Source organism: Prionailurus bengalensis, chromosome C1 (genome assembly GCF_016509475.1).
Source record: "Prionailurus bengalensis isolate Pbe53 chromosome C1, Fcat_Pben_1.1_paternal_pri, whole genome shotgun sequence".
In the NCBI taxonomy this organism is placed as follows: Eukaryota; Metazoa; Chordata; class Mammalia; order Carnivora; family Felidae; genus Prionailurus; species Prionailurus bengalensis.
In genome coordinates, this window is record NC_057345.1 from 111,123,282 (window position 1) to 111,136,180 (window position 12,899).

A 12,899-nucleotide genomic window follows, 5' to 3' on the forward strand; every position below is an offset into this window, starting at 1 on the left:
TAACCCCCCCATCCTCTAAGTAGAGTAAAAATCTCAAGTTTTTATTAAATCAATAGTCAGTGTTTACATTATAATGTCTCTAAAAGCACTGTTTACTTCTGATTTTAGTAGAATACTTTCTTTTTCGTATTACTTCCTGCTTTTCCTGGAATTAATAATTGCCCAATCTTTTTTTTTTTTTACTTGCATTGTTTTCTGTGTTCATAGACATAATTTTTTCCAAGTGATTCCAAAGATCTGCTGTGTACCTACCATTTGTTTTTTTCCACAAATGCTCTGTTGCATCAGGTAATCTGTTCAGGCCCCGTTTTTCCTGGAACCCCTTCTCCTCTGCTCCTGGAGGCCCAGCAGGATGTGCGGTCGACACCCTCCACCTCTCTCCTGGGTTGGAGCTCCTGTCTCCCACGCTTTTGTTGTTGTTGTTGTTGTTTACTAAATGAGATTCGTAGTCCAATATCTTCCTAAAACAAGATTCATGGAAAATAAATGTCCTGAGTCTTTGCATGTCTACATTGTCTCCACTCTGTCCTCACATCTGCTGGATAGTTTGGTGGGGTCTGACATGTCGCTGGTCATTTTCTCTCAGCATCTAGAAGCCAGTGCTCCATTGATTTTTAGCATATGATGTTGCGGAGAAGTTGGGTCTCCTGACAGCCAGTCCTCTGCAGGTATTCTGTTCTTCTGTCCAGGTGCTGCATGGGCCGTCTCTGTAATCTGGCTCTGATCCCCACACTCACTTGCTGGGCACTTGGCCATTTCAGGCTAAATGAACCATATACTGCAGTTCTCATTATTTCCTCCTCTCCTCTGCTTCCTCATTCCCCTTTTTTTGGAAACCTTGTTGCTTGGTACTTGGGCCATCTGAATGGATGAGCTCCATTCAGCTCATCTGAATGGATGAGCTCCTGCTGGAGAGTGATAAGCAGAAAGCCCCCTGTTTTATGGGGGACCCCAGATGTCCATGCAGGAAGAACTTTGGGGCAGAGACCCTCCAGTTTCCCATGAGGTGGGGCTAGGGCAGGGATTAGGTTAGCCTGGTGGCAGCTGTCTGGGCACGGAAGGGCAGGTGCTGGGGACACCACTGAGGGTGCAGACTGTGTTGTTTGGCCCCTGCCCAGTTCCTCATATCCCTGAGCCGTGAGCCCCTCGGCACCTTCACAGAGTATACATCAGGTCACATCTTGTGGGGTGTGGTCGGTGATCAGGGGGTTCTTCTACCCCCACACCACACCCTGCCTTCTGTTCACTTCTTGTCAATGCTTTCATACCTTCTTTTCATCAGACAGTAAACCAGAACATAAACAGCCAGTGTGTCTGGTAGTGTGTGTAATGGACAGACAGGGCAGAGTAGGGGAGTTGGGAGCAGGCCAGGATACAGGCCTATGGGCAGGGCTGTCTGCAGTGTCATGGTAGCAGCCAGGGTGAGGGCCAGAGTGGGCAAGGTGGAGGTGGGCGTCAGGCTCATGAGTTCCTGAAGAGGCTGACAGGCCACGGGTGTGTGTATCTGCTGCAGCGGCTCCCACACTGTCCAGACAAGAGCTGGGTAGTAGCCAGCCCCTCGAACAGGCTCCAGAATCTGCCTGAGCCCTTTTTCTCCACCACTGGCTATGCCTGGAGGACAGAAATGGGGGCGGGGGGTGCCCAGGCCATGGCAATGTCCTGCACAGAGAAGACACCACATGTTCCATCCTGATACCCTTCCCAGTCACCCTAGCATGGGTGAGCCCCACTTGTACCAGCTGGGCCAGGAGAGAAACCATTCCTCTTAGCACCCATGTGGAACACAGGGCTGTGAGATCAGCATCAGCTCGAGGGGCCCAGGGAAGTCAGCTTCTCAGGCCTCACCACAGAGCATGAACAGGAAGCTCTGAGGACCAGAAGACTCGTCTGCATCTCCTGGAGCCTGCCAGATACACCAGCAGTGACTGTACCCTTAGAGACCCCTCAGCGATCCCAATACCCAGGCCTCTCTGACAGACAGAACAAGCCCAGCTGTCTAACCAGGCCCAGGCAGTTCACACCACGGGCTCTGAGGAGGCAGCCTGGACTCGTCCTGCCTCAAGACCTGCTATGTGACCCTGGGCAAGCCCTACACCCTCTTGGGCTGTGAGCAGAGGGACTGGACAGGTGGGCGGGCAGGCCTCCCATCAGCCTTGGCTGTCCAGATGGCAGCTATAGGTCACTGAGTGAACGTTACCTCTCTGGCTAACATGTCAGAGAGATTAATGGCCAAGGACTTCAGGGGTATCCATACCCGGCTTCCCCAGGACCTGCAGGCACCAGCTGTGACAGGGCTGAGAGTCCTGGTCCCATCACAGGGACTGGTGAGGGTCTGGGAGGAGCTGGGGCTCCCCCAAGCCCACCCCCGTGGTGGGATGGAGGGCAGTGCTGACGCAGGACCCCAGGCTGAAGGCTGAGGACACACTTAGGGAACGGTACTGGTGCTCTGTGTGCACAGTGTGTTCTTGCCCTCAGAGGTCATCTTTGGGGCCATGTTGAACCCCCAGCTGGCCTTGGCTGGGGCCAAGTGGACATGCCTCTGTGTCAGTGGACACCTCAAACTGTGCTTTTCTGTGTCCAGGAGGAACTACCACACTGGCCCATTTCCATATGAGGAGTCAGGGTCCCACAGAATGGGAGGAGGTCCAAGTAGCCCTCAGCCTCCCAAAGGGGCCTAAGGACACCTGTAAGACACCCCTGGGACACCTGTGAGAGCAGTGGATGCATTTCTTTATATGCATGTTTCCGGGTGTGTCCTTGTGTTTATTGCTTTGTGTCTGCTTGTCTGTCTTGTCCTCTTCAGAAGCACTTCTCATGGTCAGGCTTTATAAATGTCTTATACTTCATTCCTACAAAGTTGACACCTGAATGAACTGACCTTTCTTGTCCTGGCCACTCACCCCACCCTACTGCCAAAACCATTGGGGACCTCCAGGCAACTGCTTAACCTCCCAGGCTTGGTTTCATCCACTAGGGGCTGAAGGTGCTACGTGAGGTGACCTCCTTGAGGCACATTCTGTCTTCGATCCTTGGATCCATCTCAGTCTCAACCCTGGGGAGCCAGCTTAGCACACACACACAGGAGCCAGCTTCCTTCCTGCCCACTCCCGCCCCTGAGGGAGGCTCTGGTCAAATGAGCTGAGAGGTCAGTGTTAAGTTCCTGCTGTGACAGAGGCCCAAGGGGGAGCCCTGTCTACCTCATGGCTTCCCTGGGAGGTGGCGCTGTCTGAGGTCTGTAGGATGAGCCAGAGTCAGCTGATGAAGCAGAGAGGGAAGAGGACACAGCTTAAGGCCCTGCAATTTCTCCCCAGGAGCCAGCAGGAGGGTTGGAAGGAGGTGCAGTGGTCACAGAGGGTGCAGGTGGCCCTTTGTTCATCTTTCAAGGGCAGCAAGAATCACCACGGTGTGTTCCACAGGAGCTAGGGTCCAGTGTGGGGGTGCAGGGCTCCCCCCTGCAGGTGCTGGAACATGAGCTGCCTGCAGAGGCTGGAAGCCTAGGCTGGGGCACAGTATTGGAGGGGGGTGGGGGGAAGGGGCAGAGGGTGCTTCCAGATCAAACAAGGACCTGAGCAGAGACCACAGACTAGAACCCAGGCTTCAGGGAACAGGTGGGAGTCAGGATGCCCTTCCTGCTCTCCACTCCCTGCTGAGAAAGGGGTCCCTGACTCCCTCTGCCCAGGTGCTCTCTCTGCTGTCTGCCTTAGCCACCACCCCACTCCCAGTGGCACAGTCCCTGCCCTGCTCCTCCTCAGCAGTCTGCTTTGCAGGACCAGTCTTCGTCTGGCCCCTGCCCCCCAGCCACTGGCTAACTATCCCCCTGCCCGGGGTCTGCTTGGGGGTCCCAAGTTCCCTAATGAAGATGCCACCCTGCAGTTTTCTAGATGTCCCTCCCTCCATCAGAGGGGACATGTAGAGGTACCCCACTGCCTTTGCTTTTGCCAGTCGCCCTGCCAACCCCAGGGCCCCCTGGGAGATGTGCAGTCAGATCAGTATGCTGCCAGCAGACCCCCCGAGGTGCTCTATGCAGCTCCCCAAGGGGTTAGCAAGGGGGATGGTGGGTTAGTCGGGTGCCCCTATTGGGCCTCAGTAAGGAGGGGTTCGTGTGCATGTGCTTCCGTGCTGCTGTCTGGAGGGGGGTGGGGGTTGGCATTCCTGGAGCTTCTCCCCCTGAAGTGGTGTGTGGGGCCCAGGGGGCTCCTGCTGCCTGCCCCAGCCCTGGTTTGCCTTGGCCTGGGACGTCCCACCAGGCACAGGCTGCCGGTTCTGCCAGCCCTGGAGGAGAGGCTTCCAGGAAGAACCTCTCTGGGGCTGACCGCCACACACCACGCCTGTCACAGGAACATCTGGAAGCCCCCCCTGCCCGCTATGTCTTGGTGACATCAGGCCAGTCATCATGCTAGACAGGGATGTGCCTGTTACATGGGGAGTCACTTCTCCAATGGTATGGACACCCCTTGCATATAGCACAAGGAGGTGGCATCTTGAGGGATGCCTAACTTCCTGGGGTGGAGACAGTTCCTGGGAGACAAGATAATTATGAATTATGGGTCACCTGGGGGTCCCGGGTTGAGTGGTCTACTGGTGCCCGCCCTCCACGGGTGCAGGTGTGCAGTGGGCCTGTGGGAGGCCCTGAGCACGCCCACACATGCAGCCTGCCGCTGTGAGCACTTCCTTACGCCTCTGGTCCCCGGGAGCACGGGCTCCTGCAGGTCTGCCCCAGTGCAGGGCAAAGACAGGCTGTCCTTCCTAAGGAGGGAGCACACAGGAGGATGGCCTTGGGGTCCAGGGGAAGCCCCTGGGCCAGGATTCAGGAGGCACTGAGGCCAGGCACTGCAGGACCCTGTGATAGTCACACCTGGCAGACGTGACGGTGACCGTGGTGCCCTTTGGTTGTGTCACATCTCAGCTCCCAGGCTTCCCATTCAGAAATCGCCATTTGGAGAACTAAACATAACGATTGGTATCAGAGGTGCCTGAGGTCCCACGCTGTGGACCCAAAGCAGTCAGATTTGGAGCTCCAGCCTCCTCCCTCCTTCACCGCCAAATGGCCCCCAGATACTGCCCCCCCCCCCCCGCACTTGTGCCCTCACCTTACCCCCTGTCCCTTTCTCATTACAGGAAGTTCTACTACATCACCCTGCTGCGAGACCCCGTGTCCCGCTACCTGAGCGAGTGGCGGCACGTGCAGCGGGGGGCCACCTGGAAGACGTCGCTGCATATGTGCGATGGGCGCACGCCCACACCCGAAGAGCTGCCACCCTGCTATGAGGGCACGGACTGGTCGGGCTGCACGCTGCAGGAGTTCATGGACTGCCCCTACAACCTGGCCAACAACCGCCAGGTGCGCATGCTGGCCGACCTGAGCCTGGTGGGCTGCTACAACCTGTCCTTCATCCCCGAGGGCAAGCGGGCCCAGCTGCTGCTGGAGAGCGCCAAGAAGAACCTGCGGGGCATGGCCTTCTTCGGCCTGACGGAGTTCCAGCGCAAGACGCAGTACCTGTTCGAGCGGACGTTCAACCTCAAGTTCATCCGGCCCTTCATGCAGTACAACAGCACGCGGGCGGGCGGTGTGGAGGTGGACGAGGACACCATCCGGCGCATCGAGGAGCTTAATGACCTGGACGTGCAGCTCTATGACTATGCCAAGGACCTCTTCCAGCAGCGCTACCAGTACAAGCGGCAGCTGGAGCGCAGGGAGCAGCGCCTCAAGAGCCGGGAAGAGCGCCTGCTGCACCGCGCCAAGGAGGCGCTGCCGCGGGAGGACGCCGAGGAGCCGGGCCGCGTGCCCACTGAGGACTACATGAGCCACATCATCGAGAAGTGGTAGTGGTGGCCGGTCGTGGGGGGTGGCCCCACGGGGGGTGAGGTCAGACACATGGACTGACCCACCGGAACTCTGGTGGGAAGAGGGTCCCAGATGCGCTCACCAGAAGGTAGATGTGCTGAGTGAGGGTCAGGGAGTGGGGACATGGCGGCCCGGCGGGGTCTGAGGAATCCGCCAGTGCAAACCACCGCCCCCACCCCCTGGCCAGAGGAAAGCGTGCCTGAGGGATGCCGCAGGCAGGCCTGCGCAGGCCAGGACTGTCCCTCCTCTCCTGGCCCCAGCTCATGCACAGCGGCCAGCCGAAGGTCTAAAAACAAGAAACAGACAGCAGAGAGTGCAGATCGTTCTTGGGCCAGGAGCGCGTCCCACACCCACTGTGCACACCTGCTGGCTCTCTGCCCTGCAGGCCAGCAGGGGCCCAACACCAGCTCCAGGCACCTTTCTGGGATCAGGCCACCCAGGCAGCCCCTTGGCCTCCAGTGGCCCCAGGGCCCCTGGACCTGAGTGAAGCCCCTTCTCTGGGCAGAAAGGTAGCCCCTTGAGGTGTCCTCAGGAATGGAGCTCCTAGCTCACCCATCTTCATGGTCAGGACCCACCCCTCCTGAAGCCGAGAAGACTCTGGCCTGCCCCTGGGAAGCCCACTCTCTCTCTGGCCCAAGGTCAAAACACACAGTCTGGCTTCTTGCTTTGGGTCAGGAGATCAAAGCACACCTCCTGGGACCCTTCCCCCCCATTTCCCACAGTCCTCAGGCTAAGAAGGGCTGCAAGGAGATGGGCCCACATGCACTGTCCCCCTCTGTGGACAGAGAGTAAGAAAAGAGTAGGAAGGCTGTGTCCAAGGATGCTACCACCTGTGTCTATGTACCTCCCCACCCAAGCTGGCCTTTGGGCCACCAAGCCAGACCAGCTCAGGCAGAAAGTTTCCCCTGCTCCATTTACCATTCTGACCCTCTGAGATTTGGTAAGACTATCCCTGGCCCCAGGGTCATCACTTAGACATTTATTCGGGGCTCATGCCCCACTGTTCCCACAACCGCATGTGCAGAAGTACAATCAAGCCTCCATTGGCTAGAACACAGCCAACTGTACCTGCTGCCCATGAATCATATCTTGGGGCCACAGTGGTTTGCTATGGCCAGGGAAGGGGACTCAGCCTTTCAGATTATCAGAGTTGGAAGAAATGGCTCTCAGTGGCTCCCTAGTATCCAGATACACAGCCCTTCCCACCCCGGCCTCTCCCTGCATTTCCCTTTGCCCAACCCCTGACCACAAGCAGGTCAGTCCCTGTTCTTGGCAGCCCTGCAGATTGGAGAAGCCATGTTCCATATCCATTGTAGACACTTTCCCCATGCCCTACCTGTCTTGTGCTCCAGGAGGCCAGGCCACTGTCTTCTCTGGGGGTGCTCTCCCCACATGAGGCCCTGGGTTCTGGGATCAAAATGTGTGTCCCACACCCAAGGTGGACGAGTGCCCTCTGTCTCCAGGTGAGGACCCACACGTGCCTGGGGGCTACAAGCCTCCCTCACGAGGGCAGTGAGGGCCACGGCCAGCCTGCTGAGGACAGCAGCCTCGAGGGCAGATTCTACCAGGAGCCCTCCTCCCTGCCCCAGGTTCTCCTCAGCCACCCCAGAGGTGTGGAAGCAAAGAACCTTCAATAGCACAGGAAACACTACAGTGTTTTCAAATGGGAGGTACCCAGGAAGAAGTAGCTTTTAGTCTTTGCCTGCCTGGCAAAGGTTATGGTGCCCATACCTCCTGCTTCCTACACCAACCACTTCATCTTCTAGTCCAAGGGCAGTGGTTAGCAGGCTGGGATGGGCACCACACCTACCCAGGATCACCCTGCAGAGTGGGTGCGTCAGGCTGAGCAGGCCAGTGCCCAAGTGGTGTAGTGGTTCTTTCAAGGGGTAGTGAAGGTCAGCATGGGGGGGGAATCTGTTCTGACACTCATCCTTTGGGGCAGTCGTGCTCCAGGGAGGAGGGTGGGACGTGTTCATGAGACCTCTGGGGTCTTGGACAAGCACGTGGGGTGCTCGGGGCTTGCTGTGGCTTTCATCAGGAGGTGGTCAATTCCACCTCCTGGTGGAAAGCTCAGCCCCGTTCTGCCTGAACCCCTGGGCACCCGGCCCTCCTGAAGTGGGCTTCCTGTGTGTGCCCCCTTGAGTGTAGGATCTGTTTTGTACATATTGGAATGTTTTAACTTATGATCCGTTGTCCCAATTCACACGGAAACACGGGTCTCTCCTTGGTTTCTTTGCTGCATCTGGAAAGCGGTCCCGTGGGGGGCCAGCACCCAGGCCAAGGCGCCCAGAGACAGCACCAGGTGCCAGTGCCCCTCGGCCCCTCACGCCTCCAGTCCGGCACTTCTGTTCAGGCCACCTGCATTGAGGTGAAAGCTCCTCATGCCTGTAGCGCCTCCTCCAACACCACCACCTTGCGGGGCTCCACTGTAGGGGTGCCCCACCCAGCGGCTCTGCACAGGGCTGAGGAAACAGAGGCAACACGCGGTGAGCAGACAACCCACTCCTCACACAGACCTGCAACATCTCCTCCTGGAGGAGGAAACAGGGACGGCAAAATTGTCCGAGCAATGAGTCTGTGACCTTTTTGGGAACTGGAAGTGTTTCACTTGAACCCAGGAGCGTTTAAAGCTTTATTTATTTATAGCTTCTTATTAAAAAAAAAGAAAAAAGTGTTGAGAAGAAATCTTTTGGTTATTCATACAAGAAAAATGAGTTGATGATGGAAAAGCAAGTCATAATCATCTAATTGTTTTTGTCTAGGTCAAGAATGAATGTTAGCAGATGAAATAAACCCTTGACAAGGAGCCTCGGGTGTGCTGTGGTCTGTGGTAACAGCCATCCGCCCGGCGTGGCGTGGCCAGACCTTCTGGGTTTGATTTTCAAAATGAGCATCCAAGCACGGGGATAGACGCGGGAGCGGGGGCTCCCTCAGGTGCAGGCAGCCAGGAAGAGAGGAGTTCACGCACTTTCTCCCTGAGGCAGCCCTTTGCAAAAGGAAGAGGTCGACCTGTCATCGCCACGAAGCAGGAGTTAGTGGTCCTTAATTGCAACACTTGAGAACAGGAGCCCAGCTTAAAGTGAGGCTGAGAAACGCAGACACCGTGTGTTTCTCGGTGACCTCGTCCTCCTTCACTTTTAACTTGGAAAGATTTGCAGATGACAAGGCAAAAGAACAGTTCATGGACACCCGTAAACGCTTAGCCTAGATTTACCTAGGTCAACGTTTTGTCGCGTCTTCATGTCCTGCACTCACACTTGCTCTCTCTGTACGCAAACACGTGCACACGAGTACACACAGATATGTGTGTATGCACTCACACATACACTCAGGTTTTTCTGAAATATTTGAAAATAAGTTGCAGTCCTTAGAATACTCAGGCACGTACATCCTAAGAATGACATCCTGCTATGAAACTCAACCCTTTATCATCTCCTCAAATTTAACATAAACACAGTAATCCGAGCTAACATACATTCCCTGTCTAAAATTTCCTGCCTGTGCCCACGATGTCCTAAAGTCTTATTTGTGAGCCGAGGACTGTGTGCCGCTCAGCTGTCCTGCTTCTCCCATCTCCTTTCACCAAGCAGAGACCCAGCCTGCACTGCCCACCTGTTCCCTTTCTTAGCACTGACATTTTAACATAGGCCACTTGTCCCTTAAAATGTCTGCATCAGTCTGATGGTTCTCTCATGATCAGATTCAGCGGCACCTGAGTGGCTCAGTCGGTTGAGCGGCCCACTCTTGATTTCTGCTCAGGGTCCCAGGGTTGTGGGATCAAGCCCCGCATTGGGATCCACACTGAGCGTGGAGTCTGCTTGGGATTCATATTTCTCTCTCTCTCTCTCTCTCTCTCTCTCTCTCTCTCTCTCTCTCTTTCCCTCTGCCCCTCCCCCTTGCTCTCTCATGAGTTCTCTCTTTCTCTGTAAAATAAAAACTAAAAAGATAAACATTTGGACACAAATGCCACACAGGTGAGGTGGTTTTGGCCACCAGCCCTGATGGATTTTAGTTCTCTAATGAGACGGTGGGGAGGGCCCTTGCCCAAGGTCTCAGTGTGACCACAGGGCTGATAAAAGGAGTCAGCTCATTGCCTTGCCTTCAGGAAAATGATCTGTTGTGGGGGCCAGCTGTTGCTGGACAGTGTTACAGCTGGGGCCCTAGTGCACCGACCTTGCGTTTCCACAAGGGTCCTGGGGAGAGCCAGTAGGCTGTCAGTTCCCAGTGACTGTCACATGGAAACCCCTAGAAAATGTACCTTGGAGCTAGTGGGCCTAAGGGGGTCTCCTTTTCCTCCCCTGCCAGAATTTGTATCTGGACACTCCTACCTCACCCTGTCCACATCATCGTTGTCGGGGAAGAACTGGGGGAGGGGCGGGGAGGGGAGGCTGAGGCCTCCTCCCCCACAGCTGCCTGTAGAGAGGAGCCCCTGAACAACTGAGAGGTGGGACAGAAACCCAGGAGATGGGGGCACCACTAGTTCCCAGGGGGCAAAGTGGCTGCCACCTGCTTGCCAGAGCTTTCCCACGTGGGGGAGAGGGTGAGGGACAGACACGGCTAACCTTTAAAACCCCAACCTTCAGATCCAAACCCCAACCTTGCTGACCATCTGAATCCATGAGGGAGTGTCTCTTTGGTAACAGGGTCCCTGCAAGGGAAGCATTCTACACGGAACCCCAGTGTGGAAAGACCTGTGCAGCAAGCCACACCCCTTCCCCCACACACACCTTGGAATTGGCCCTCCCTAAACATTTCATCTGGAGTCTGCAGGCTGGCTCCCCATCCGGGAATACAGGATGATCGTGTCCACTGTGCAATGTGGGGCCAGGGTCTTCATCAGACAAAGTCAGTCGTGGAAATACCTCCCCGCAAGGATGAGAGTTTTCATCTTTCTATTTCAAGTTGGAGGCCCCCTTTCAAGCCTTCCTGAGCCTGAGGCTAGGGAGGCTCCTGGGCCCTGCCCTGCTCACCCCATCCCTGCACTAGGCTGTAGCCCTGCCACTCCCACAAGTCCCACCAGGTCCTACCGGGCTCCTTCAGTCTGTGGGTTCCTGGGTTCAGAGCAGCTCCCCACCTCCTTGTGGCCAGCTACCACCCAACCCCATCCAGCCCACCGCTGCCTGCTCTGCTGTCCCCTTTTCACACACCCGCCATGACCAACAGCAGCCACTTCCTGGGGTGGGCCTGCTACTCACGTGCTTTACCTGGATTCGCACCCCAAAACCTGGATTCTCACCCCAAAACCTTCTGGCTAGAGCTCATCCTGCCCCAGGGCCTGCGTGCTTCCTCTTCTCTCTTCCTGGAGGAAAGTCATCCGCCCGGTCACGGTCCCCTTTTCAGTGGCACAAAAAAAAGCCCATGTGCTCCCAGCCCCAAGTACACGGGCTCCCTGAGGGCTAAATCCAACCCAAGGGGATGGCAGCCCACAGTCCCCACCCAGGAGCATGGACCTCGAGACTAGGAGGCCGTCAGAGGGAGCTGTATCCATTCATGTCACAGGGACCCTTGCCTTTCTGGCTGACCAGCCCCCTCCCCATGAAATCCTCCTGCCTTAGTGCACCAGGGTACGCACCCAGCCCCCTCAACATGGCCTAGCTTGAAGGGCATCACCCCCCCGTGCCAGGAACCCCCCTGCTACAAGGAGCTGGCGCTGGGTCCCGTCCCCGCTGCTGCACCAGAGAACCTCTCAGGAGCACTGCGTGTTGTCAGATCAGAGTTGGGACTCCACCTGGCCCACTGACCTGCTGTCAGCCCTTCTCTGTGAAATGGGCCAGACAGGACACATCACACACTAGGCCGTCATCCCCAGCTCCAGCTCTGACCTCAGACAAGGGGAGGGTGCACAGAGACCTGACCCTTCCCGCCACCAGCTCGGTCACACCCATCACGCTGCCCACCAAAGAGCAAAGCCACAAGGGCTATAGCTTCTACTGTGGCCTGCTCTCTCCTTTCCCTTTCTTTCCCTAAAGGACCGTGACAATATTCCAGGTCCCTGCCCACCAGCCCCATCCATCCCCGCATGGTCAGCGCCGTCTTGTTTCCTGCTCCTAGAAGTTGGGTGAGTCACCCACCCTGCCATCTCTACTTGCCAAACAAATACAAAGACCCTCCTGGTCCCATCCCTGCTGGACCTCTCACTTCCCTCCCTCCCCAGCACAGCCCACCCAGTCCTGGGGCCTTCTTGGCTGTGGCCCTAGGCTCTAGGTGGGACCAGGCTCCTGGGCAGGCTCAGAGGAGGAATTTGAATTTACACGGCACTGCCCAGACCTTTCCCAAAACGTGCTTTTTATAAAGAAATTGCTCACATCCTGACTTCAAGTCTCCATTCCCTCTGACATGGGTTTAATTTTTCTTAATTTGTCCATTCAAGCTAACAGTGTCTCTTGGTTAGAACCAGCATGTTATGGCTCTCCCTGTCCCCGCTCTGCTTCCCCTCCTCTCTGGGTGCCCAGAGGACACTCCTATCCCCAAGTGATGAGTGGCAGGGTGCTCACACAGGCTCCCCCTCCACTGTCCCCCAGCTATCTTGTCAAGAGGGCCAGCAGGCCCTGGTCAGGACCAGCCAGCCTCTTTCCTCACCAGCTCCACTGCAGGGTGGCCAGGGTGGTCAGGACACAGGATCTAGCCTCATGTCTTAGGTGAGGCACAGAGACCCCTCCCGAGAGCCAGTGTGTCCCCTCTGGTGATCTGCTGATGAACCCCCCTCAGTTCTCCCAGCACTGTCACCCCACTCTCCAGCCCCCACCCTGTGCTGCAGGGACCCCCATCCCCACAGCAGGCAGGAGTTCTTAACTACCACCCCCACCCCCACCAGACAGGTTACCCTCCCAGCAGCCACAGGAAGCCTGCTTTTCTGTCTAAATTTGCCACACAGCCATTTCTACTCCCCTGCAGCAGCCCCCTCTTGCAAATGCATGGCTCTGAGGTCCCAAGCAGGCTGGGCATGGTCCCCCTTTCTGCTTCGCTCTCAGCCCATCCACTATGTTTCCAGTGCCTGACCCAACAAAGGCCGTGAACACAGAGCGCTGCGACCTAGGGTGCCTTCCCCTTCCTC

The 12,899-nt window shown here is 56.6% G+C and overlaps 1 protein-coding gene across 1 annotated transcript in view; it reads left to right on the forward strand.

Annotated features, from left to right (window-relative positions):
• The window catches only part of HS6ST1 (heparan sulfate 6-O-sulfotransferase 1), a 46,588-nt gene extending 37,937 nt beyond the window's left edge, over positions 1–8,651 (forward strand). Inside the window, exon 2 of the mRNA XM_043576426.1 lies at positions 5,119–8,651. Coding sequence (XP_043432361.1) covers positions 5,119–5,827 — 709 coding nt within the window. The 3' untranslated portion in view covers positions 5,828–8,651. The remainder of the gene's footprint in view (positions 1–5,118) is intronic.
• Positions 8,652–12,899: the final 4,248 nt, after the last annotated feature.